The sequence below is a fragment of the Phaenicophaeus curvirostris genome, chromosome 1 (genome assembly GCF_032191515.1).
Source record: "Phaenicophaeus curvirostris isolate KB17595 chromosome 1, BPBGC_Pcur_1.0, whole genome shotgun sequence".
Classification (NCBI taxonomy): domain Eukaryota; kingdom Metazoa; phylum Chordata; class Aves; order Cuculiformes; family Cuculidae; genus Phaenicophaeus; species Phaenicophaeus curvirostris.
In genome coordinates, this window is record NC_091392.1 from 45,455,629 (window position 1) to 45,482,919 (window position 27,291).

The 27,291-nt window shown below is 42.4% G+C and overlaps 1 protein-coding gene across 6 annotated transcripts; it reads right to left on the reverse strand.

The window, feature by feature from the left end:
- Positions 1-1,533: 1,533 nt before the first annotated feature.
- Positions 1,534-17,928, reverse strand: HMGXB4 (HMG-box containing 4). 6 transcript variants are annotated; one of them, XM_069856954.1, is made up of 11 exons: positions 17,810-17,885; positions 14,268-14,373; positions 13,603-13,712; positions 12,172-12,247; positions 10,078-11,234; positions 8,824-8,905; positions 8,283-8,347; positions 7,884-7,989; positions 7,173-7,342; positions 5,847-5,969; positions 1,534-3,920 (listed from the first exon to the last, which is right to left on the reverse strand). In XM_069856954.1, the coding sequence occupies exons 2-11, from the start codon at positions 14,296-14,298 to the stop codon at positions 3,876-3,878; spliced, it is 1,965 nt and encodes a 654-aa protein (XP_069713055.1). In that variant the 5' UTR covers positions 14,299-14,373; positions 17,810-17,885; the 3' UTR covers positions 1,534-3,875. The 6 variants fall into 6 exon arrangements, with proteins under 6 accessions (XP_069713055.1, XP_069713083.1, XP_069713047.1 ...); XM_069856982.1 differs by lacking the exon at positions 14,268-14,373 and having other exon boundaries at positions 17,810-17,928; XM_069856946.1 differs by lacking the exon at positions 17,810-17,885 and having other exon boundaries at positions 14,268-14,645.
- Between the last annotated feature and the right edge of the window lie 9,363 nt (positions 17,929-27,291).

Genomic DNA, 27,291 nt, shown 5'->3' on the forward strand with positions numbered 1-27,291 from the left:
AGGATTCGAGGAGCGGTCTCACCAGTGCCGAGTACAGAGGGAGAATAACCTCCCTGGACCTGCTGGTCACACCGTTTCTGATACAAGCCAAGATGCCATTGGCCTTTTTGGCCACCTGGGCACACTGCTGGCTCATATTCAGTCGGCAGTCATTTGTTCCATGTTTCAACTAGTAAACAAGTTAAACTCCTATTACAACCACATACTTTCTAACTGCAAGCTAGCCAAGATTTGATTCTTATTACTCGTATTATTCTTGCTTAAACTAATTAACTCCCTTAATATAATGATTTATTTCTCCAGAAGGCACCACTTTCTGCAACATCCACGCTGAGACCCACTGGGATGAGGTTTAACAAGGCCATATGCAGAGTCCTGCACTTGGGACGCAACCACCATGAGCTACGGGCTTGGGGGAAGAGTGGCTCGAAGGCTGCCTGGCAGAGAAAGACCTGGGGGGGCTAGGTGACAGCCGCTGAACACGAGCTAGCAGTGTGCCCAGGTGGCCAAGTAGGCCAATAGCATCTTGGCTTGTGTCAGAAACAGCGTCACCAACAGGACCAGGGAGGTGATTCTGCCCCTGTACTCAGCACTGGTGAGGCTGCACCTCAAATCCTGTGTTCAGTTTTGGGCCCCTCACTACAAGGCATTGAGGTCCTGGAGCGTGTCCAGAGGACAATGAGGCTGGTGAGGGGGCTGAAGAACAAGTGTTGTGAGGAGCGGCTGAGAGAGCTGGAGTTGTTTAGCCTGGAGAAAAGGAGTCTGAGGGGAGACCTCACTGTCTACAACTACATGGAAGGAGGTTGTAGTGAGGTGGGTGTTGGTCTCTTCTCCCAAGTAGCAGGTGATAGGACAACAGGGAATGGCCTTAAGTTGTGCCAGGGGAGGTTTGGATTGGACATTAAGAAAATTTTCACAAAAAAGGGTTATCAGGCACTGGCAGAGGCTCCCAAGGGAGGTGGTTGAGTCACCATCCCTGGAGTTATTTAGAAGATGGGTAGATGAAGTGCTTAGCGATGTGGTTTAGTAGTGGACAGGTACGGCTGACCTTGATGATCACAAAGGTCTTTTCTGACTTAGTGATTCTATGATCCTCCTGGGCGGAGCCATTGCCTCGTGCAAGATGAGGCTGCAATCCAGCACTCAGACTGAGGAAACAGGGGCCTGTCAACACCCAGCTTAAATCACAATCTGACGCTGCCGCACCTCAGTCCCATAGAACACACTCACCTGAGTCCCATGTACTCAACACCACAAACCTGAGCTGAAGTGAGGCAGCAGGGAGGAGAAGCGCCCCAATGCAATTCACAGGGCTTGATGGTGCACATTTCCCTTCAGAAATGTCCCCAAACTATCAGCACTCTCTGAGCGATTATTTTGGGTGAGCTGTGCTACTGGAAACAGTAGAGCTTGCCTGCAAACTGAGTTGAATGAGTTTAGAATCGGATGTCTTTTGCTGAGAAGCACTAAATACGAGTAGTAGCAGCAGCTGGAGAGAACACAGTGCATGCCAGAAATGAATAACGACACTCCAAATGTTAAAAAAAATTATATTGTTAAGTACAGTACAAAAAAGTTTCTTTGTATAATTGCAATGTAATCCGGATCAAACAACAAGGAAATAACAAAAATATAAAAACTGCTAAGTCTTGCCAAAGTTTTCCCTCTGGTACCAAATACGACAAGATACCGATTATACAAAGTGTACAAATTTTAAATAAAAAGACAATACACCAGGGTTATGTTTTTCAAACTCTTTGAGTTTTTCATTGTACAGATGACAATGCTAAAGCTGATCCCCTCCTGTTCCTTAGAAAGCAGATCTACCCCTTCATCCCAGTGCTCTCACAGTTGTAAAGGGCTGGAAAGAGCCAGTGATTTTGTGCCACTCCCAACAGTAGCTGCTTTAGCATGGGCCACGACCCGAAGCTGGATCAGACTGCCTCCCTCCTGGGCCCTTCCCAATTCCAGGCACACTAGGATTAGTCATACCTTGTTAAAACATGTATGCTCTGGTCCGAGGCTTGGGTTGAGAGCTACTGTGGTGGTCTGAAAACCTTCTGCCTCCTTTAGTAACTGATTGAGAAAATGTTAATGCTACGTTGAGAAGAGCTCTGTAAGAGACAGACTACCTTGTATAGGCACAGCTGGGGAATACATGGTAAACAGGAATGGGGAAAAAAAACCCCTCCTGCACACCTGAGGATTTAATTTAATTATGATCTTGGGGCTCAGTCACACCAAGGGACAGATCACTTTCACCTGCCCTGAAAACAGAAGCTAGACTTCAGATTCAAAGTAAAAAAGCGTTCTTCTGTAATTTAAAAACTTTTACGTTATAAGGCTAGAAAGGTTAGAGTCCAATTATACTTCAGTTGTTCTACCTACCTTCACAAGATAGCCTGCTTCTACAATCACTTAAACTCTTCCTGGTGTTTCCCTGTACAATGCCGGTGCTTACTACTACACATATAGCCAATTCCTGCAGGAAGTGGGGTGAGGCAAACTTGATTCATGTTTTCCACACACTGCTGGTGGAGGGAGGGATTTTTGCTGTTGAATTATGTATGTGTATATATAGATATACACACAGAGAGAAATACACAGGATAAATTAAAATGTTACAGATATTGGTAAAGGTTAAATACACGATACGAACACCACATATACATACAGACGCACAAAAGACTATATGAAGATTGAGTCCTGTCCTGCAGCTTCTCTTCTAGAGGAGCAGAAAACCAAACAAGTATGTGGCTGGAAGGTAGGGGAATCGGTCCAATCAACACATATATGCTTTATACAGCCATAACTGCTTCAAACTGGTCATCAGTCACTGCCTCATAGCAGCACCACGGCTCTTTCAATACTGCTGGTGAAAGGGATGGAGGATCAGTGATCTCAGAAACCAAAGCTGTCTGCTCACAAACCAGGTGCAAGACAGGCAGAAGTAATCCATGTTTTTCCCCATCTGCTTGCATGCTCCTCTCCATCAAAGCAGACTGACCATGCCCTGGAAAAATCAGCAGGAGGTTCATCCTCTCAAGCCAGTGCAGTTGTTTGACATATTGTGCTAATGCCGATTTGGGTGCAAGCCCACAAGGAAAGACTAAATTCATTGTCATCTTCCACTTTACTTCAAATGCAGCTACCAGACTGGTGAGCCAATGCTGACAACTTTCAGTTATTACTGACTGAAGAGGGAGGACTCAAAGAAGCGACCAAGAGGCACCAAACTCTTTATCTTTGATCAGCTATGCAGCTTTCCCCTCAAGCAGTAGATCTTAAACTGAAAAACAGCTCGAAATAGGGCTGGTGAAGAGCTGAGTTCTATTCCTTGTTCCAAAATATATTACCATCTCTATCTGCCCACAGAACATCAGAATACTTTAGGCTGAAAGGGATATCAGGAGGTCATCTGGTCCATCCCCCTGCTTGAAGTCCAACTAGAGCAGGCGGTTCATTCAGTTTTTGAGTATCATTAAGGAAGGAGAGTCAACAGCCTCTCTGGGCCACCTGTTTCAATGACGCTTCTCATGGTGACATTTTATTCTTGATATTGAGAAGTCCATTCTCTGGCTGCTTTGTCCACTAAAGGATCTGTATTTAAGGCAAGAATCTCAAAAGCGTTCTGAATTCATACAAAATACTTTCAGATTGGAGGACACTTCACCCAACAACAGAAAAGGGTTTTCTCAGCTTAACTTCATAACTTTCCATAAAACAGAAGTCAAGTAGTTACAATCCTATGTATAAACCATATGGACAAAAAGCTTTAAAACCCTACACACGGAGCCCTTTGTGAGTGCCAGCGTAGTGCATATGTACCTAAGTCAGTCACGCAGAAGTTGAGTACATCCCAGGATCCTTTCCCGTCAAAGCCCAGGCATGATGTAGGCGATGTTGTCTAGTGTGTTTGACTGGAAAAAGAAATATTTTTTAGTGTTGGTTAATGACTCAAAAAAATCCTTAAAAATGGAACATGTGAGGGCACTATGCATGTTCACTTGTCTTACAAATTATCATATGATGAGAAAACCAATCTGCCTAGCCATCACCACCACTGCTAGGCTTGATTTCATATTTCTGGACATGTAAGTTAACTATACATAAAGGTAGCCTCACTATTTGTAAGGACCTGGAAACTATGAAAATGATCAAGGGTTCCCTCAAACAACTGCCTCCTTACGAATCCCATACTCCATATCTCTGAATGTGAAACAAGCCACATCAACCATATCACATCAACCACAGGAAAGACTAGTGATGAAGGACTTGAGCAAAATGATCAAAGTTGTAGCATATAAAAAAAAAATGCTTCACTCACAAGTCCTATATAAAATTCTGTAGTATAAAAGTAACCAGAAAAACCTTCAAAGAGATGCACTGGCAGGTTGTCAGATGGAAAAAAAGAAGTGTTTTCCTTCCAAAATGTAATTGCATACAAGACCCAGGAGTATATTATCTGTATGTTATTCTTCAAGTGCAGTGTTTCATGAGGCTCAAGCCTGTGGCTGGGTGGCTGAAGAAGGCCTTAGGGATACCACCTTTTAGTTGCTGAAGACGGAGAAGCCAGATCTGCACCAGTTGCGATTCTCGAATTTAACAATGCCACCTACTGACTGAAAAGATAAGTTGCATCCTACAAGCAGCACGACCACTGAAAATTAAATCTGTGTCTTAGATTTAATTTTAACATCACGTTGTTACCTGGTGGCAAAAATTTAGTTTAATTATTACCAAGTCTAAATACCAGTTTTCAGAGGTGAAGGTAAGTAAGTTAATCTACCTAAAGCTCCATTGCTCCTTATAACAATAAGTTGGTCAAGTTTCCAGTACACGCACCATTAGTCATGTGGTGTCATTGCTCTGAATATGCTTGGCAAGCAAGAAGGAAAAAAAAGCATAGGATGTTTTTCCATAGCTTAGGATGGGAACACCCCACTGACTCAGCTTTTGTGTAGACAGCCAGTTAGTGGGAGCTCACAGCCTAAGCTGTCAACTTTGTTGTTGTTGTTAACAGTCCTTTCTCAGAATGAATCAATGTTTGGGCTGCCCTTATAACAACATGCCAATTCATATCCCTTTTTTGTTACTCTCTCTGCCAGATTTGTTTTTAATCTCTTAACTTTTGCAGGCTGTATTTTTTTCATTTATGCTCCACTCTGTCTCTGCTTTATTCATGTCTCCTGTTGGAGGTATGACTCCTTATTCCTTTTATACTGCTGCCATCTTAATCTATGCCCACATCATGCTATATAGATGCCACAAGCTTTTGCTAAATCAGGGCTCAATATTAAGTGTAGTTTAAAGTGGAAAAGAACCTGTAGTAAAAGTTCCTTAAAACAGAGACTATTTTTTCTATCCTTGAAGAAAGTTACAGCCACATGTAGAAGGCCATACTCATTCACATTAGGAATCCTGAGATCATAAGTTATTTTTTATGCTACTAAAGGAGAAACAGATTATGCAACACAGAGCAGCTAGAAGGTGCTTTTTATTCTAATGGAAAACTACATCTTTGAAAAATACTAGTATGTGTACAGATGCTTTATTTGATTCAGATGGATTGATTCTGTCACTAAAACAGGACATATACACATTACAATCAATGCTATAAATATTAGGTCAGTTGCCACTGGGAGCAAAAATGTTGCCCAATATTGTACAACAGCAGCATCTTAAAGAATTTCAAGAACTATTCCTCTATAAAAATGTATGACCAAGACAATTTTATTATTGTACTGAAATCATAATCACATCGTAAGACTGATTCATCAAAAAACTCTTGCTGGACTCTACTGAAATTAACAGTGCTAGAATGGAAACAACCTCAAGGAACTCACCAAAACATGCTTAGGGCAGCCATTCAACTCTGGTAGTTGCGTGGTCAGACAAGTTAATGGGCCCAAAGCACAGATGATTGAATCTAGAAGTACCGACAAACTTCCTGAAACAGCCACCATTCCCTTGAAGCAAGGAAAGAAAAAAATGGATAGGGATAAGTAGTGGAAATTGTGGGTCTTTCACAACTGTTCTGATTCTCATGCAGGCACAGTGTGTTCACTCTTGAGCTCTTCTAAGTCCACCTTCATTATTTACACAGTAACAAAACTATGCCAATGGGTTCTGATGGCTCAGAAAATTTGAGAATTCAGTAGGCAACACACTGGTATAGGAAAAAAAGTAGGTAATGACAGATAAAGTCAGAAAGTTGTCAGTTGCATAAAACACTTAATTCCACAATTTTCTGTAATGTAATTGCTTTGCCATTTCATATCATCTATTTTGTTAACTACATGAGTCCTACAGACAACAATTGTTTTATTATTGAAGTCTAAAGAAATGCTAAGTCTGTAACAAATGCTTTAGTAATCTTCTTTACATTTGTTGGTGTGCCTTTCTGCAAAGGGGGAAATTTTACTTTGACTGTTCCTGTGAAGAATAACCTCAACTGGTCATACCAGAAAAAAAATACAAGAACATTTATTTTACTGGAGATAAAACAAGCAAACACTGTGGGATGAGATGATCATGCCAGCCCTAACATTCAAGGATGTTATTTGAGCCAAATATATGTTCTTCATACAGGCTAGGCTGAGTTCTGAATGTGTGTGTGTGCATGTATAGAATCACTATCAATTAACAGTAGGAAACCATTAAAATATGACATCTTCAATGTTATCAGCTAAGTTGAAACAATAGTAGCTCCTATCCAAAGCACTGGCAATAAGATACTGCCAGAAAACAACGGGACATGCAAAAAACATCTTAGTAAAGGCTAATAGGTTTTTTTTTTTTAGTTTTTTAGGCTTGAGAAAGTAACAGAAACTGGAACAGAGACTGGCCAGGATAGCAAAGGAGTACCAGATTCAAGGTGAATGCATAGTAAGGAAAGACTGAAGAGTTTGTTAACCAAGAATTGCATTCAAGGACCTACAGCTGCAAAAGATCTGTCTTTCTTTAATGCCTGCTGTTTGCTGAGAAACAAAGCTTTTTATTTCACTGAGAACAAACAGCAATGCATCCAAGAAACACAACGTGCCATCTCCAATTTCCCTTCCTGACAGAAAAGCATTGGCTAAACGTTTTAGTGAAATTAATAATAATCTCCCTCAATCATGTGTGTAGATTATATCACATCATTGTGACATCACTGATTACAGACTCACCTCTGTTTCCTGCAGTCTGTGTCCAATGAGGCTCAGAGATTCACCCAGTAACTGTAAGTGTGCAGCTACATCAATAGGATCTGTCTCAGGGACTTTGGCTGGTGAGGAAGGCACCACCATGTTGCTGGTGGGAGATTTCTTATGAGGGGAAATCACTCCTGTTGGAGAAGCTGGAAACATACATATTAAAATTCCATATTCTCTTCTTTCATTCTTTTACTTCCAAGCTTATTTAGTTGGTAAAGTTCAAATCTCAAAGGCATGAGATGCGTAAATAGTTCTGTGGACCTGGTTCTGTGGTCTCTAGAGTAAAAGCTTCCTTCTATGTGTAAAAAGCATCTACCTCAGCTTACTGCAACTTGGGAAATTTGCTAAGGGAGATTTGATAAACAGAGATGCCAAGCCAAGAACAACCCTTCTGCCTCTACCAGCAAACTGATCTCACCAGAGGTTCTCTGCTGCCTCTTCTTATTTTACATTTTCATCCCTAAACTGCTAAAACCAATTCTATGAAGAGGAAATCTTTTTGAAAAATGCTGCCATGATCCTCACTCTCACAGAAAAATTATTTTTGAGTAATAAGGTGATTTAAATGTCAAGTCTTGTGAGAATGCAGGTAGAGCGGTGTGAAGCAGGAAAGGGCTTTTGTTCCTTATTCCACAGACAACACTGTAGTCCTTGTCCAAGAAAAAAGATCAGAGCAACAATTACCTTTTATTTTTGGTGCACTGTCTGAAGATGATGCCTTTCTCTTCACAGTGGTGGCCTCTGCTTTATTCTGCTTGTGTTGGAGATACTGAGCTTTCTGTTTCCAGATCTGTAGTTACCATGGTATGAAAGAAAGATTCATAACATTAGGTAGTTCTGTTACCTGATGCCAGGGCCTGGAGGCAGAATGATGTTATTTAGCTAACTGATGAAGCAATACAATGAGAAGAAAATGGATGCTTTTATGAATCCAAGTGCAAGGTTTCCATACCTTCCATCTTTACGTTCTTTGGGGATGTAAGCAGCATTTTTAAAGGTATGGTGGCAATGCTGCCACCATGTTCTGATGTAAACACCTAGGTTACAGAAAGCATTTTACAAAAACATCTCACGTGCACTCACCAGTTTGTCCTTCTCGGGAAGCTGCTTCCACACTTCTGCCAGTTTTTTACTTAGCTCTCCAAAATCTGGCAGAAAGAAAGCAGAAAACTGTTGGAAACAAATGAAATCATAAAATAATGGGGAGAACATACGAAATTAATTGGCTCATGCATACACATTTAGGAAGCAACCCATTCCACAACTGGAATTCTCTACACTGTCCTGAAAATGATTGCCACTATGCATTCCCAGAACTGTATCAGGAATATAAACCCACACATGTATGTACAGGAACAGTGATACAATGAAGATAACTCTTGAAGTAAAGAAAGAGAGAGATAACAATTTCCCTAGCAAGATTCATAGCTTGGTTAAAATACAATTAAGTAGAATAACGAAATCCACTCCTTTCCCCTTTGTCACCTCTTTTTCAAAGAAAATTGGTAGATCCTTTGAATTCCGTGAAGTTTAAGAGACTGGTATGAAACAGAGATGATACGTTCTGCTAGTTAATTTGTCCAGTGTATAAACAAGAGAAAAGAAGGCTAGATTATTCTCTCACCTATTCCAGGGTGCTCAGACACAATAGTTGTACGATATTCTTTACAGAACACTTGATAGGCAGACATGTTTTTCTTCTTCGGCTAGTCAGAAGAAGAAAAGGAAACAAAGATTTTTAATTATAATGAGACCTAATCAAATGTAATAAGAATCTGGTATTTACTGAAGACTTAAAGAGAGATGTTGTACTTGGATCAGGAATATAAAAACGCGGTGCTTAACATGTTCTGGCTGAATATGTTGTTTACAAAAGCACAGGAACAAGCCAGAACCAGTCTTGGTACAAAGCTTAATTTGCAATGACTCTACCAATGCATTTTATTCATATGTTACAACAACCTGCTATTCTAAAACCAGGAGCAACATAGAACTGTATCTCAGTTTTAAAGCACACAATAATAATTAAAAAATACCTGTCATACTATTCTCAATACTTATCATAGATCTGTCAAATCAATTGAGTCCTTATCCTAATGTTTTGTTCCACTCCTTGGATCCTTCCAGAGTACTTCAAATTGGCACGAAAATAGACAGTATAAGTACACTGACAGGAGAGGCATAAGCAGTTGCCAAGCTATGATCAGAGAAAACGTATCAAACAGAACAGAATACTGGCTAAACAAATTTGGGCTATACCTGCCTATTTCCTGATACAAAGCAAGTCTGGTCTATCTGAACATACAGAAACTGCCTTTTCCCATTTAGATACTTACACAGGTACAGTTATGTGACCTGTAAACTTGTATTTTTATACACTAACCACGGAAATCTGAATTTATGGGTATGGGACAAAACAGGGAACGTGGTAGAATCAGAATTTCATTTGAATACAGGACTAAATGGGTAAATATTGTCCCTTTTCAGGTTAGAGCTTGATTGTTTTTACAGGAACTGTGACGATGGACTAGATGACTAGTCCAAAAGTCTGCCTGGTGATAGTTAGAACTGGTTACCTTACAAAATGATGCAGTTGTGCTTGGTACATAACCTGTACCAAGCAAATTAAGTATAACCTTTTCAAAGAACGTCTATTGGGTAAAGACTGCTTGTGACACAAAACCAAAATGATACATGATCCTTTGGCAACAAACAGAAATCACAGTGGCTGACGCATTTTTACAAACGTGCTTCAGTGAAACCATTGATCCTGGTGTTAGTGATCCCTCTGTTTCAATTTAACGTGCTTTTGTAATGGACTGCCGAATTCACTAGTATCCATCACTCAATTTCTATTTTCCCTTCAATTTTTCCTTACTTTTTCTCTTTCTCTTTCTTTTTCTCTTTCTCTTTCCTTGTCTCTTTCTCTTTCTTTTTCTCTTTCTCTTTCTTTCTCCTTTTCTCTTTCCTTCTCCTTTTCTCTTTCTTTCTCCTTTTCTCTTTCTCTTTCTTTTTCTCTTTCTCTTTCTTTTTCTCTTTCTCTTTCTTTTTCTCTTTCTCTTTCTTTTTCTCTTTCTTTTTCTCTTTCTCTTTCTCTTTCCTTTTCCCATTTCTCAGCTTTGTCCTTCTCCTTGTCTTCCTTTTTCCTCCTCTTCTCACCTTGACCATCTGAGTGAGAAACAGCAGGAGGTGGAGGAAGAACATAAGGGGTACTGGGAGGAGGTGGTGGTGACACTGTTACTTCTGCTACCGCCACAGAACTGTGCCCAGAACTCTTTTTTGACTTAGAGTGCTTCTTCTCTCTGTGTTTCTCTTTGTCTTTTTTCTTTTTACTTTTTTTTGACTTCTTCTTCTTCTTGATTTCCCGGTAGGAGTCATCTATCACAAGCTCTCCAGCCTCCAACTCACCACCAGAAGAGGAACCAGATTCTGGTGGTGCCTCCACGCCTGAAATCTCATACTCACTCCCATGGCCTTCTGAAAAATGGGAGGTGTCAGCACCAAAATTCTCAGAAGGTAGATGTTGGTCTGAAAGCGATTTGTGCTTCTTCCGGGATGACTTCAGAAAGTTCTGCAGTTCATGACCCAGCAGGAATGAGCCTTGCTCATCTCGAGATTTCTTTGAAGATTTCCTTGCAGCTGCTGATGCTGAGGAGTAGGAATCATCATCTGCTGCGCTACTTTTCTCTTTTGGTGAAAGGATAAGCTTCATCTTCAAGCCATCAGGTTCACGAAGAGTAAGTGTCTCTGTGTTCACGTAGAGAGGCTTCATTTTTTTAGATTTGTGGAAGCTGCCATCATCCACTGAGTGCTCCCCACTGCTCCCACTCAGCTTCTTCTTGTGGTGCTCCTTTTTGCTTTCAGAATGGCCAGAGGAAGAATAAGATGATTTTTCAGAGGTCTTCTTTGAAGACTTTGAGCTTGTGGCCAAAGGTGAGGTGATAGCCTTGAGTACATCCATGGTTGTATCAGCTGAGGATGGGCTAGAAACTGTTTTTTTTTTCTTCTTTGATGGTAGATCGAAAGGCGATACACCTGAATAAAGAGAAATGTGTATCAAGATGATTCCCTTAAAGACAATATTACACTAGCGCTAAGAGGTGAGATAGGAATCCTGTAAGACTTACGATTACAGCTAACATTTGTATCCTGGCTTAAACAAAAGATATCTGAAGCTTGTAGCCAGCCCAGCACAGTACTACCGATACAATTCATGAGCTGTAATGCCTGAGCTGGTCAAATAATTCAAGGCAGCAAGACAGAGCAGGAAAGTTCTTGACGTTTCTACTGTGAAATAACATATTTTGATGAAAATGTATCTTCCTGAGCCTGAAATTACATCTCAAGTGTAAGGTTTTCATGCCACTTTTAGCCAAGGTGAGACCAATGAATTGAAGACAAGCCTTTTTATTCTGAGATCAGATTTTGATGAAGTTCAGCTTGGCTTTCTCTTTTCATTGGGCCAAAAATAAATCTTAAACCTGTTAAGCTTTTATGAACAAAACTGTCATTTTCTGGCCAGTGTATTAATTGTGAGAATAATGTTTCTGTATTTAAACTGAACCCAAAAGCATTTATTTTTCCCCCTGATGCATTCTATTTTTATAAATTCAGAAATAGTAATACTATCTCGAAGTAAAATTACAGTTCATAATGCAATACAGACAAAACCAAATCCAAATGCCAAAAGGGAAGGCATGGGTTAGAAAATTACAACTTGTCAATGAAAAGGGCATGGACAATCTCTACCTCCAACAATGGTAACTTGTTAAGTTTGATTCTGAAAATTTAATTTCCTAATCTTTTGCTGTCTGGTGCTGATCAGCATCAGGTTTCTGATTAATTCTCTTAAGACAGGTTGATGTACTCTGCCCCCTTAAAATGCTAATCACAAAGGTTAATGACACTGCTTCAACAGCATCCCTTCCTCAAAGTCACGCTCTCTCAGCTCCTTCCCCGACTGCTACCTTACCTCTGTAGCAGAACTCATCAGAGGAATGCTTCCTCTTCTTTTTGTGAGATTCTGTCCCAGGAAAAAGCTCACTGTCCTAGAATAAGAAGAAAAAAGTTGTTGACAAAACCCAGAAATAACGTGAGATTAATGTGGACTATCGACATAGATATTAATTTGTAGGAGATAGGAAGAGTTATTTGTACTACTGTAACATCAAGGAACCCTAGGTATTAACCAGGATCATTATTCCAGGTGCTAAAACAAGCAAAGGAAATACACTCTGTCCCCAAGAGCCCACAGTGTAGGTTTAAGGTAAGAGACAAAAAAGCATGGTACAGATAGGTGGGAGAATACAAAAAATGCTATTAGACAGGACTGGTTTCAGCACATCATCCACCTAACCAGCATCAAGCTTTCCAGAGGCACTGCAGCCCAACAGGGCTATAAGGAAATTGAAAGACAGATCTCTACAGCGAGCTTTCCCCAAGTGAGAGGGGCAATACACAAGAAAACTTGAAATAGCACATTTGAAAGTGTTATGAAATGGGCAACAGGAGACAGTAATTGGAGATCAGCTGATAAGTTCATAAAAGACAGATATCTACCTCTTAATGAAGCTAAGAAAAACCTAAGCATGCACAGGCTGTCAAGCCTTGAAAATGAAGGCGAGCAGTTTATGTTTAATAAGCTGAAGAAGATAAAAGAAGGGAAAGGAGTTACAGAGAGGTGACAATCAAAATGATAGGCCAAAAAATTGACCTTAATATGTCATGTCACCCAATTATTATTTGTCCATTGACCAGTTTATGGTCTGAAAACAAAGCTCCTCTACAGAATTCCATCTGCATGCCAAAAGAAGATTTTAACTAGAACTTCTTTTCCAGATTAAAAATAATAATCACAAGATAAGTCACCTTTGAGCTAACAAAGAAAATTTTAACTCAAAGAGGAAAGTTCTGAAGCAAATTAAATTGTTACTATGTGATTTCAGAGTTAAGGCCCCAAAGAGGTAAATAGGGCAAGTTCCTACCTCTCAAGAGCTATCGTTTCGGGCTGTCTGCAGAATCAGGAAGACAACAGTGCATCAGTTAACATTACATTTATCCTTTGCTGCCTATTTATACAACCATAAATTCCAAAATTCTCTCTTTCGTCCATGTAAAAAGTTTTTCATACTATCTTAGGACTTGCAAGGTTCTACACCAAGGCTAGGACTACCTACTACCCTATTTTCTGAGATCAGAAAAATCAGCATCAGTTGTAATTGGGACTGACCCCCTCTTTTTCCCCAGGAAAGTTACTGAGCAATACAAGACACGATTAGCTGCTCTTGCTGTCTTCTATGTGCATTTCTGTATAAAAAAGAACAAGAAATCCATCCATCTCATTCCATCCCTAGCTTTTCGCACATCCTTACACCCTCGACCTTTTCTCTGAAGGCTTCCTGACCTGAGTTGCTACCTCATCTTCCTCTTGCAGCAGATCCTTGTAAGAGCGCTTTTTATCTCGCTGTATTCTGCCAGTTGCCAGCTCCACGTCATCAACACTTCTGTCGCTCTCTAGGAACAATAAGATTTATGTGAAATGCAAAAAAACGAAGACATTAAATACCCCAATAAACAATGACAGACACGTAGACTATGCAGACGTTAGCAGTGATACACAAAATCCAACGAGCACAAAGGCCTAAAAGGTAACAACCTGTACCCTCTAGACACAGGGATGGGCCTCAGTGCTCTATGCTATAACACAATCACTCCAGATTTCATTTCTAACCCCTCTATATTTTTTCCTAATGACAACTGGATCTAGACATGTTACCATGATTAAATATAGCCTTACGCCTGGTCTCCCATTCCATTGACCTGGCAGGGAGAAGAAAGGCTGCAGTGTCCAGAGTTTCTCAAGTTCTAATCCCAGTACCTTACACCTGGAAGTCAAGGGCTTGGGATCCTTCAGTAACTTTGCCAGTTTAAATTTAAGGGCTCCACAGCATACTACCTTCCTTTCCCACTCTGACTGCACAGCCTGGCAAGGGCTGCAGAGGGTATCTTTTTGTTTGGGTTGTTTGTTTTTTTTTTGCAAATCCCTCTGAAATTATAAAGCAGTCATACCTCCTTTCTTCTTGGAGTCATCATAAGCCATGGTGGTCCTGCAGGAGCCTGAGAATGTGTTGCCACGTCTGGGCTCCTTCCCCCGTTCCCATCTACAGGAAAAGGTCTGAGAAACAGAGAATGAAAATAACCCTCCCATAAAGAAGAATCACAACATAAAACGGGAAACTTCCTCTGAACCAAGTGAAGATTCTCTGGAAGACAGTGGGAAAGGAAAAGAATCCACCTTCTGGTTGGTTCTTGCTCACCCTTCAGGACTGACAGAAATTTTTTTTTCATGAATTAGAGGTTGTCCTTCTAATATTTTGAAGATATAAAATACCTCCTCTTCTTTATAAAATTTCCAAATCACTGAAATAATTTATTCGCAAAAAGAGACAAAGGGTGAGAAGACAGCTAAGCACAATTTTCATGACACACCAAAGTGCACCCAAATTTCTGTCAAAGCCATTTAGTTGTAAGGAGCCACTGTAACAACGAGCGGGATGTTTAGAGAGAGATTGCAAACCCTTGAATCTCAGATGAAGTGAAGGAAAAGAAGGAACCAGGCAGGAACCACTGTGCTACAAAAAACATTACTTAAAACGTTTTTAACTAAATATTGCACACTTTGTAGTGAAGCTGTGCATCTTTCTGACGTGCTTCCCAACTCTACCACTGCAGCCTTCTGAGTGCCAGGCTGGGAGAGGGAACGGAAGAAAGCACTCCTTTTCACTAGGGTTTCCACAACACCCCAACCCCTAAGTTCCAGGCCTCCTCTAACTGAATCATCTGTTACACTGTTGCTGGCATGCAGTAGGACAGTGCCCTTATGGAACAGATGCACTGTGGTTCTCTCAGAGTAAATGGCTTGTGTTCTTCAGTTGGCAACCAGCTTAACATGAAAAGATTGACCTTCTTCTCATAATGGATTAAACAAATTGCACCCAATTAATTTTGTGTTTGTGTGTGTCCATAGGCACACATTGCAAAGTTATCAATCGGAAAGATCATGCAGCTTGTTCATTGTAGCTGTCACTGTAATCTGGCCACACTGAAGCTACATCTGAATGCTGCAAGAGCAGGTAACTTGTGCTTGTACGTCCCTGCATGTACCCCGATTTTATAAATAACTGGTTGAGGTGGAGAATGTACAACATATTCATTCTAAAATGGTTACTTAAGTGAAACCACATAGTCTTAACTGTATCAAGCTTGCAGGTGAGATGTTTCTGTTTAAATTCATATGGACATACATTATTTCTCCAGGTTTTGGGAAACCATTTGGCACAAAATGTTTTAATTCAATATTCTGACCACTACACATTGTTGGTAGCAAGCACAGTAATTTGTAGGCAGAATGTATGCATACACACAAGGGCACTGCACTTTGCAAAAAAAAGGGCATCATACCACTTGTGGGCTCCCCATCTTGAATGTTTAGTTTGTCATGTGGAGTTCAATAGGAGCACATGTAATATTAAAGCATTGTACTCAAGAGCACAGGGCCTAATGGAGACACTGCTCAGCAAAACAAAGCTGAAGACAGTCCTTCAGATGACTTTGAGAATCACAGAATGGTTTGGGTTGGAAGGGACCTTGAAGATCATCTACTTCCAATCCCCCTGCCACTGACAGGGACACCGCCCACCAGATCACGCTGCTCGAGGACCTATACAATCTGGCCTTGAACACTTCCAGGAACTCCACAACTCCCCTGGACAACCTGTTCCAGTGCTTCACTACCCTCATAGTGAAGAATTCCTAATGTCTAATCTAAATCTTCCCCCTTCCAATTTAAAACTACCCCCCACCCCCTTGTCCTATCACTACATGCACTTGTAAAAAGTCCCTCCGCAGCTTTCCTGTAGCCCCTTCAGGCACTGGAAGGCAGCCATAAGGTCTCCTTGCAGCCTTCGCTTTAATGTTCACCCCAACTCTCTCAGCCTGTCCTCACAGCAGAGGTTCTCCAGCCCTCTTTGTGGCCTCCTATGGACCCATTCCAATAGCTCCACATTCTTATGCTGAGGATTCCAGAACTGGACACAATACTCCAGGTGGGATCTCATGAGAGTAGAGTAGAGTAGAGTAGAGTAGAGTAGAGTAGAGTAGAGTAGAGTAGAGTAGAGGGGCAGAATCACCTCCCTTGATCTGCTGGCCACACTTCTATTGAGGCAGACCAGGATACAGTTGGCTTTCTGGGCTGCAAGCGCACACTGCTGGCTCATGTTGAGCTTCTAAGATTTGTTTATAACTATATGCACATCTTTGACTCTCTTTTGAAATCTTATCTATTTGGTGGCTATGAAGGTTGGCAGATAATGCTAGCAAAAGGGGCTTACAACCCCAACCCCTAACCCTGCAAATACAGAACATATCCTTAGCTAGGCTCAACCTATAAATCCTAAGCAGGCCACCTGTTACAAATTCTTCGGTTTCAGCATTAATTGCAAAGGTTCAGTGGAGAAGCTCTCTCTCCATGTCTCCTGTTCCTTAGCACACAACACTGGTGGGATCAAGGCCAAGCGCTGAATTTTTGCTGCCCTCCCGGTCTCCACAGGCACCTCCACACTTCAGTCCCCCGATGGAAGCTGCACACTCCACCAGTGAGAGGCTGCGGTGGGGCAAAGCAGAGGGGCAGTGGTGGCTGGCCAGGCTCCCTCGCCCTTGGACCTGAGGGAATGGCAGCAGGGTGATGCGCCAAGGGAGGTTTAAGTTGGATATTAGGAAAAGGTTCTTCACCCAGAGGGTGGTGGAGCACTGGAACAGCTCCCCACGGAAGCAGTCAGAGCACCAGGCCTGACAATAGTCAAGAAGCATTTGGACAATGCCCTCAGCACATGGTGTGAATCCTGGGGTTGTCCTGTGCAGGGACAGAAACTGGACGATCCTTGTGGGTTCCTTCCAACTCAGAGCATTCGAGGATTCTGCTTCCCTCTCCATGCTCCCAGCAGCCTTGAGGAGCCGTGAGGGCGCAGGGGCAGCGGGACTTCACCAGACACTGGCACCTGGAGCTGTTGGAATGGGTCCAGAGGAGGGCTACAAGGATGATCAGAGGGCTGGAGCACCTTCCCTATAAGGACAAGCTGAGAGAGTGGGGCTTGTTCAGCCTAGAGAAGGCTCCGAGGAGATCTTATAGTGACCTTCCAGTACCTGAAAGGAACCTACAAGAAAGCTGGAGAAGAACTATTCATGAAGGCTTGTGGTGATAGGACAAGGGGGAACGGATATAAACTGGAGAAGGGCAGATTTAGACTAGACATTAGGAAGAATTTCTTTACCATGAGAGTGGTGAGGCACTGGCACAGGTTGCCAAGGGAAGTTGTGGCTGCCCCATCCCTGGAGATGTTCAAGGCCAGGTTGAATGGGGCCTTAGGTAACCCGATCTATTTGGGATGTCCCTGCCCAATGGCAGGGGGGTTGGAACTAGATGATCTTTAAGGTCCCTTCCAACCCGAACTATTCTCTGATTCTACCTGCCGCACGGGATCGGGCCCGTCCCGCGCCCCCCCGTCCTCGCCCTCAGTGACGCGGGCCCCGCTCCCGCCCGCGAGCCCTCTCACTCGAGCGCGCTCCGGCCCCGCTCCGGCCTCTCTCCAGCCCACCGTCCCCCCGGCAGCAGGCCCCGCGGGTGCCGAGCCGGAGCCGCCGCCTCACGCCGCCCCGGCGCTTCCCGCCGCTCCGCTGGGCCCAGCCGCCGCCATCTTGGAAAGCGAGACGAGGGACACCAGCTCTCGCCAGGCACAGCCAGCCGAGCGCCGAGCGCCTCCAACGTGGCGCAGGCGGGGCCGGCGAAAAGGCGGCGTGCGGGAGTGCCGAGCGCGTCGATGCTCGGCCGGGCGCGGGGAGCTGCGCGGTGCTCAGCCCTCCCCTCAGCGCCCGGCGGGGCTCGGTGGGGCCTGGAACCGGCACTGCCGGCGGATAAACTCTCTAAGACTCATTTTGGAGTATCAGAAAGCGAGCATCCTTTATCAGGCCGGGGCAGCACGAGTCTCTTGCAGCCAGACAAGAGCTGGGGACAGGATAAATTTCCCACTTAAATTTTCCCAGAAATCGTATTCATATTCTGTTACTTTCCAAGGACTAATTTTAATCCTATTATGAGCTTCTCAACTGTCAAACCTCTTGTTGGTGTGGAGCTGGCTCTAGCTCTGCCTGATCTGGCATTAGAGATGGGGAAAGGCTGCACACAGGGGTGGTGACAGATGCAGACACCTCTGTTCGGCACAGATCACGCTGCACACGAGTTGTAACCATCTTCATATAATCAGTAGTGTCTGGAAAAACACTGAAAGAAAATGTGCTATCGCAGGGACATTCTATCTAACTTTGGAAGAGAGGAATAAGTCATTATGTTAAGGGAATGAATTAGCTTAAGCACTGGATCTTGGCCAGCTTGCAGTTAAAAAGAATAGGATTGTAACAGGGAGTTTAGCTTGTTGTAGTTTTACTAGTTGAAACAACCAACAAATCAAGTATTGTGTGTCATAAAGAAACTTATCTCTGACTGATGCTTCAAGGACACCGAAGCAGGGCTGGCTAAAAGGAAAAAAACCACACAGTTCTGCAGCAGAAACAAAGAACAGAGACCTGAGTTCACTAAGAGGCTTGGAAGAATAATGAATATGTAACATGTTTCCTGGAATCTATATGAATATGTATGTTTAACCAGTATAAAAGTCATGTAATCAGCCTCAATAGTTGCACACATTAGGTGGAGCTATGCCCAGTGTGCCCAGCACTGCATGACAGAGAATACCTGCTTAATAATCAAATTGGCATTGATTAATGAGTCTGGCTTTTTCATGGCATCGCTTTCAAAAAAATACAATTACTCAGATGAAACTTAAATCAAAAATACTCCACTTTTTGTAATAGTAACTAGTTCTTGTATCAGCCAGGGACCTCCTCCCCCTCGCCTGCCCCGTGCTCCCTATGGTGCAAGCACACCAGCCCAGGGCTGGGGCTGGGGATGAGTGTGTTGCACTCACCATGCCCTCAAACAGCCCACTGTGGTTCCCTGGGTGCCATGAGCTCCCTCAGGGGCGTGGGAGCCAAGAATGGCCCACCCATCATGTGCCCAGCCCTCGACCACACTGTGAAGAACCTGGGCTTGCCTTCACCGTGTCCATGGCACGACCTCCTCTTCCTGTGTGCAGGTGCTGTGCTCTGGCAGCACGGCTTCCTTGCTCTCATCATGTCTTTTTTTAAGAGAGGTGTCTGAGCCAGGGTTGGCTGCTGGCTGCTTGTGCTTGCCACGGCAGCGGGTCAATGGAAAAGTGTGAAATCCTGTTAATAAGCAGTTACAGAGCCAGTAGTTTTCACAAGATTAGTCATGGATACACATAAACAGGCATCTCTCCTGTAAGCCCATCCAATTGTCTGAGGAATCGAGTGGATGTGCTGCACAGGTGGAGACTAGGGACCAGCTGGAGCCAAGATAAGCACATCTGAGCAGCGCACTCAGGGCTACCGCTTGAGAAGACATCTCGCAGCCCTCATACCCTTCTGATCAACTGTCTAGAGGTGGCAGGCAAGAGAAAGGCAAATTAGCCCCAGCATCTTCTAGCGAGCTTATTCAATATTGCAAAGGATTCAAGAATGAGGTAAAAAACCTCAAGAAACAGCCTGGTCAGAAAAGACAAGTCTTTCCTGCCCCCACCCCGGCTAGCCTATCTTCATTCAGACTGCTCAGGAGGTCACTGTCTGACAAGCTTCACCTAACTCTTACCTTAAATCCCGTCATCTCCACTGATGCAGGAGTCCTCTTTTTCTTTGGATGCTGGCAGACACTCTCATGAGTCATTGTCAGATGCGGCTCACACTCACATGCTGTCTGCAGACTACAGTTCCCACCAGCCCTTAGGATGAGCACAAAACCTTGTAGATGTTCACACACGTATACGTGTGTGTCTGCTGCTGCTGAAACTCTTGAAATAGAATCACTTGGTGCCATCCAGCCCAGAACCCAGGGAGAAGTAACCCAGGGGGACAAGTGTCTCTGCACATTTATGACCAGGACCTTGCCAGGGTCAGAATAAGCCATTAGCATGGTTGGGAGAGGAAAGGTACAGCCTAAAGTAGCAGAGATGCAGATTGCTTTGAAAACTGAAAGCCTAAATTAGCCTGGTAGTTCATGATGGCAGGCATTTGATAATCATAGCTAGTAAATTTGTGTAGGGATGGTATGTTTAATATTCTGCACCCTGGAATGAGAATGGATTCTAGCTTCCCTGCAGTTTAATGTTTTTAGTGCTGGATGGTTTGTAGGTATTAGATTCTGTCAGTGATTGTGTGTGGAAGAGAGAGAATGAATTTGCAGGTGAATTTGCAAAAATGAGCATATAGCAGGATACTTGCACATAAAGCCACTGAAGCAGCAGTCATTCAGACTTCTCCTGGTGAGATTTATCCATGCTCTTTTCCTCCCACAGAACAATCATAATAATAATAACAATAATAATAGTAACAGCAACAACAACCTATAGTGCCTCCTGCTGCACTTTTCATCAGTGCAGAAATTGTCAGGAAAATGAATTTCAATCACTTGCATTCTTCAGGGCTAATAAAGGGAATCAGCCAGCACAAACCACTGGTGTTTATTGGATACTTTCAAACAGGTTACCCTTTCTCTTTTCTAGAAAATCCAGAGATCCCTGGTCAGGTAGGGAAAATGTCAGGATACAGATAGCAAATTCAAAAGAGCCTCAATCCCTTCAAATCCTTAATACGAAACAGAATTGTTTCTTTATACTCTTGAATATGAGAGGTTCTAGTGAGACAATCAGAAAATCCCCATAGTTTTTAGGACCTGAAGTGCAACTTAGTCAGCCTCAGACTACTGTGAGAATATTGCTCATTCCTTCTGTTCAAAGCATCTTGCATTCTTTTGCCTACATGCCAGGGATACAAACTGCAAAAGGGTAAATGGTATGTTCCCTCTGGTGTCTTCTTGGCAGTGAGATACACAAAATGCTTTTGCCGTGTGTGTGTATGCTTTCTTATGCTTAATGCAAGATTCGTTGAGTGCTAAGGGCTTGCTGCCCATGAAACCACCCACTATGGTCTTGCTTTCCCCATGTCATGCCCACTATCTATCCTTGTCTCTCTGTTTTCTCCTGCCTGCACTAGGGTGCAAGTTTCCAAATTCAGCAGCCCTCCTTTTTGTTTCATTGTTTTCAGCACGTAGTTCAGTGGGCTCTCAAGTGCAACAAGTATAAAGGGAACAAACTGTAACACGAGCTGTAGCCCACTGTCAAGTTATGTCCACAATTAAATACAGCATTTAGAGCTATATGAACAATTTTCTGTTTGTTCTCCCTGTCCTGGTTTCCAACTCACAAATCTCTTTTCACTCTTGCCCCATTTTTCCATATCTCTTTCCTAGTGTCTTTCATGATTTAGCAATAACTGGAATGGGACCTGAACTGAAACCTCTGATCCCCAACTACCCATAGAAAACCTGCTTTGTTTTTGCACAGGCAGTGCTACTCTTCTCTGTGCACACTACAAGACTTTTACTACCAAGGTGTCCTTAAGAGGGAAGTGTGGCTTGTTACATTTGGATAGGTGCTATGAAAAATAAATGCATTTTAAAAGGCTTATGGACATGGATAGGGAGGAAATTATTACAGTGTTAGAGTGGACTTTAGGTGAGATGGACCTTGCATGCCATTCATCTCAGCCATGTAATTTCCTTAGTCTTATTTATAAATAAGGCAAGCAAGACCTGTTTGAATACAAAGACTTGCTTCCTCAGAGTAGCAAAACTTCAAAAGATTTGTTAAGTGCATTGTTTAGGTGTTGAGATTTACTTAAATTGCTTCCCATTTGTATTTGTGGGTTTTTTTTCAGGATGCATTTGCTTTCTTGCCTCTTCATCTGGTAATGCAGTCATTAACGAAGCCACAAGGGTGTATGCATTCATTTGTAACATCAATACAACAGCCTGAATGTTCCCCAGAGCCACAGCATCTGTCATGGTGGGGACACACCTTCTCTCCCTGCTCCTAGCACCGAACCCTCTGTATTTGCATGCTGAGAGAAGGAAGGTGAGGCTGGAGGACCGTATCCTCCTCTGTCTGGTGAGGAAACAGTACCAGATGTTAACAGCAGGATTAATGGGGTGTGGAGAGCAAGAGGGCACTCCTGGGTGTGGTTAGGCAGATCGATATGCACAGAGGAAAGGCTAAATGGAGAAAATCACTCGGGCTTAGATTTGCCTCTTTTCACTGATTTTGACATCCCCCCACCTCCTCCTCACTGCATGCCAGGGAGGTAGGGGTGGCTTAATCTGAGTTTCATGGAGCCATACAAGACCTTTGCCATTGCTTTCAGTGCTCAGCTCTACCTTCATGCCTCCTCCTTGGGTACTTTGCTGGTCTCTGCTTGCCATAATTCCACACAACTCTGGCCCCAGAAAACATAAGGCATTCGGCCCTGTCTGCATTCTTATTTTACATTTTAATTTTTCCCATTGATCTGGTGATTTAATTAATTTCCTCTTCTCACACCTTAATTCTTCATTACAGCTCTCTTCTGTACAGGCCAGACTGACCTGCTTCTCTCTTTTTAGACATGAATCTATGAGTCAGGGTAGCATGATGTAAAAAAAAAAAAAATCCCTTGTAACTCTGGGTTGCTTTATTCCTGAAGTTTTCTGTTTATAACAGAACCACAGCTTCAGTGTCTGTTCTACACTGGGTAAAAGAAATTATTATTATGGAAAAGGCTCCAGACTCCAGAAGTCTGGAGGCATGGCAAAGACAATATGAAGGTGCACTGGTATTGGGACTGGGTGAGAAATAACAAAAGGGGCCTTGTACATCTGCACGCATTGCAGTGTGTCATGTTTTGGGGGAAAATAGTGGTGTTGCTGGACATTTTATAAGTTGCAGCTGCTTAGCAGCAAGTAATTTGCAACACTTTCCTCAGGGTCAGGGGACTAGATTAGATGATACGGGTCATCAAGTGCTGTTCTCTGCTATTGCAGGGCCACTGTCATTCAATCCCTGTTGTAAACTGATCGATCTTTATCTTAAAAGCAATACTCACTGGGAGGCCTTTCCAGGATCTCTGATAGTTAGAAACCATCTCCTGATTATCACCCTAAATATTCACGGTTAGCTTGCATCCATTTGTTCCTGTGCCAACATTTTATTTTAGCTAATATAATTATTGTCTCTTTTTGCTGTTTTTGCTCTGATGTATTTATACAGAGCCGTCATACCTTCCCTCAGTTCTCATTTTGCTAGGCTAAACAAGGCATGCTCTCCCAGTTCCCTCCTGGCTGGTGGCTGCCTCCTTCCTCACCTCGTGCCTGCAGCCTTGCTCTGTGTTTGCTTACAATGAGTTCTTCCCTGAGGCTGGATAACTGGTAATAGATACAATTTACTCAGAGGTCTCATCAAGGTCTTACACACTGGCTCTAATACTACTCTCTTTTTTTTTTTTTTTGTCTGATGATATAGGAGTTAAGTACTTTCTTAGAACCTTTGGATACAGCTCTCTGGTAAGATGTTAAAAAACAGTAAAAGTCAGTCTACGTAATAATTTAACCTGTAGTCATGAGGAACACACGCAGATTTTTCCTGTCCTTTTGGGGACTGGGACAGAGCCTGCTCAGCTCTAGGTTTACTCTGTGACTGCAGCACACGTAATGTGGAGGGACTGTTGTCTCAGTAGGTAGCACTGATATTACCTTACAGGGTGAGCTACCAACATCATGCTGAAGTATTTGAGATACCAATCACGAGGCATGGGACTGACCTTCCTCTTACTTCATTTCTCCAGCATGCTCTAGCTACTGCAGGCCTGTACCACATTTCTCTCTTTTCCTCCCTACACCACTTTTTCTCCTGATAGTCAAGGTGCCAGTGAATGCTGAACGTGCAGTTATGACCCTTTTGCTGCTTAAATGCAGACACTCCTTTTACCATGCTCCATGAATTGGCCAGCTGCCTGCTTGACCAATATCTGTTTGAGATGATACTGGATTTATATTTAGGTGGGTATCAGTTTTAACTGCCTTAAATAAAAATTAACTGTTTACTATATTGCAGCAGGCAGATCACAAGACTTGTAGTATTTGCAAATGGAACACAGGATGAATTTACAGAAGGACATGTAGGGACATGGGAGATGGTTATAACATTTTTTTAGAGAAAGGACATTTATCCTGGTCATCTGGCTTATGTGTGCAGGGGCATTCATCATGGTGGAAACACCTTGGGGTGCTGAGACTTTCTGGGAATTGCCACTCAGAGGAAAGAGAAACTGTACTACATGGAGCCATCAACCCACCATTCCCCAGCTCTTTAAAAGCAACTGGTCATTTGCCTTGGGGTAAATATAGCTGGTCAGGGACAGAGTGGCTTTTTGTGTGCTGTTGCACTAATGTTTGTTTTCAAATTTGCTTAAAGAAGCCTCACCTCTCACTGTGCCACAAGCTGAAATAAATGTTGACTCAAGCTCACTATTCTGGCTTACAGGATAACCTAAATATAAGGATATGTGGCATTGAGAAAAGGTACAAGAAAACAGTTAATTAGGAAGTCTGCAGTCTGGGCCTTGACTAAGCTAATGATGGGAAACCTACATGGAAAACATGTAGGTTGGGAAACATGTAGGTGTGGAAAGCCTCTGTAAAGTTAATTTTAACTATACTTTGCACAAAGCAGACAAAGAAGTCATAAAACTGAGGTAATTTGTGTGTGTGTGTGAAGACTGTTGGTCTGTAGTGTAAGAAAAAACATGGGATAAATTTGCAATGTGAACATTTTCTGTGCAATTTGCATCAGAAACCTATGGAAGAAGTTGACGTGGTCCAAGATGGGTCAGACTGGAAGCTCCTTCAGCTCACAGCTCACTGCAATTGCACAACAATATTTTAAAATTTCTTCTTTTCTTCCTTTAATCATTGTCTGGATGGAAATTGAGGGTTTTCAACATTGTCTGGGGGTGCTTGAAGCTGTGACAATCTGAGAAGCAGTTTTGACTAGCCTCCCAGTGATCCCTAGATCCTCACCATGTCCCAGACTGTGTACTGATCAGTTTGTACATTATACATGGGTGGAAAAATTGTTCTCCCAAGAAGTGCTGGTCCTAAATAAGTCACATGGGTCTGTGTGCCCCACATTTATTTTAGTGAAGAACCTGGGGAAGAATTTGATGATTAGTTATTAAAGCTTCAGACTGGGGGAGTCCCAAGCAAGAAAAAAAGCTGTTATTATTTTCTCTGAAGGACATGACACTTAGTGTACTTATGTAGAGAGAAGTAGAGAGATTGTATCAGTGTACATCCGTATCTCGTTTCTCTTTTTATGTACCAGCCTGGTAAGGCTATTGAGTATTGGTGCTGCTCTTGGAACACAGAAAGTATGGGATGTTTATGGTCCTAAATTCAATTCACTGTTAAATGTCTCAGGTAATGGAAGCTTTTACCACATCACTTGAGAGACCATTGTATTGCTTGCTAGATTTCATAAGCAAGGAATTTTCTTTTTTTTTTATTTAGTTGAGCTTCTTGCTTTTTTTTCTGAAGAAATAAATGACCAAATAAAAAGCAAATCTGAAAACCTCCCCTACTGAGTCTATTTCAGTTGTTGCTGTTTTCTTCACATTTTCCATCTTGAAATGCATTGATTTCCAGTTGAAGAAATCTGAAGAAAAAAATAGTTATTACCAAGAAATTTGCAAATTAACACAGCTCAAAACATCCCCACAGCAATGTTCTAGTAAAATGAGACTGGGCTAAAGCCTCTATATATTTATTCGGTTCATTTTATATTTGGATTTAGCAATCCTATTACCAAGCTGAAATTTAGAACTCTTTGGGTATATTTGTCCTGAAAATAGCACTGGTAAATTATAAGCTTTGATAGGTGGGAGGATGAAGAAGGAGAAAAGCAACAGACATTCTTCCTTTTCTATTAATTCCATTTGCATATTTTCAGCACATTCAGCAAATTAATAGTTTCTGTGAATGGACAAAATGCACTGAGTATGGGATGTGGGATGTTGCAGTGCCATTATACAAATTGATTCCATGCCTTCAGCAGGAGTTTTCAGTTCAATTTAGACCACCTCCAAAGGGGGTGGAGAGGACAGTTGAGTCAGACCACCAGGATGAGTCTATTAATGGAAAAACTCCCATATAAAGAAAAATTGAAATGCTGGTGAAGAGATGAAGAAGAGAAGGAGTGGGAAATGTACAACATATAAAGTACAGTGCAGGAGAAGATGAGACCACTAATTGCTGCTTTTTATGAAACAAGAAGAAAGGAGATTTTAGTAAACAGGAAAGCAGAGACGGATAAAAGGAAGTTTTCTTCCATATGACATAAGGAAGCAGTAGAAATCCCTGCTTTTGTGTTTCTTAGAGTCCAGAAGCACAGCTCTAAATGAGGCTAGAAATTTCAGTGTTAACTCTAGTGTAATTATGCAGTTGCAAATATATTTCTATTTAATCACTGCCATTCTGGAAAGCAGAGCCCTGCCATATTCCAGAACAGAAGTCAAATTTGGATTCTGAGAACTTGTCAAGAAATGCTTCTGGGAGACAAATGATCACATAAATGTCAGCTGCAGCATTTCTTAAATGTTCCTGCTCCAGTCATTGCCAGCAATAATGTCTCAGAGATATCTTTTGGGCTGAACATGGATCTACACAATATTACGTTCATTATGTTCTGAGGACATCCAGCACTGAATTTTTCACCATGTTTCTCTCTTTAACACAGTTAAGTTCACAGTTTATGTACGTATTACCTTGCACTGCTAAGCTAGTGCTACCTGCCAAGATTTACAGCGTCTTCACTTGGGCTCAAATGGCTACAAAAATCACCAGATGGCAGCAGAGTCATTTCTGGTCTCCTCTTGCCCTGAACTGCTCACAGCTTCATGCTCTGGGGTGCTCCTTGCAGTCACAGTTCCTAACTTTTCAGGGTATGCAGCTATACCTACTGAGAAAGTACTTGTCTCTTCCTCAGCAAGAGATTTACGTTCTCCATTTGGTGCCTCCACAAAGGCTGGGTTTTAAGGGATA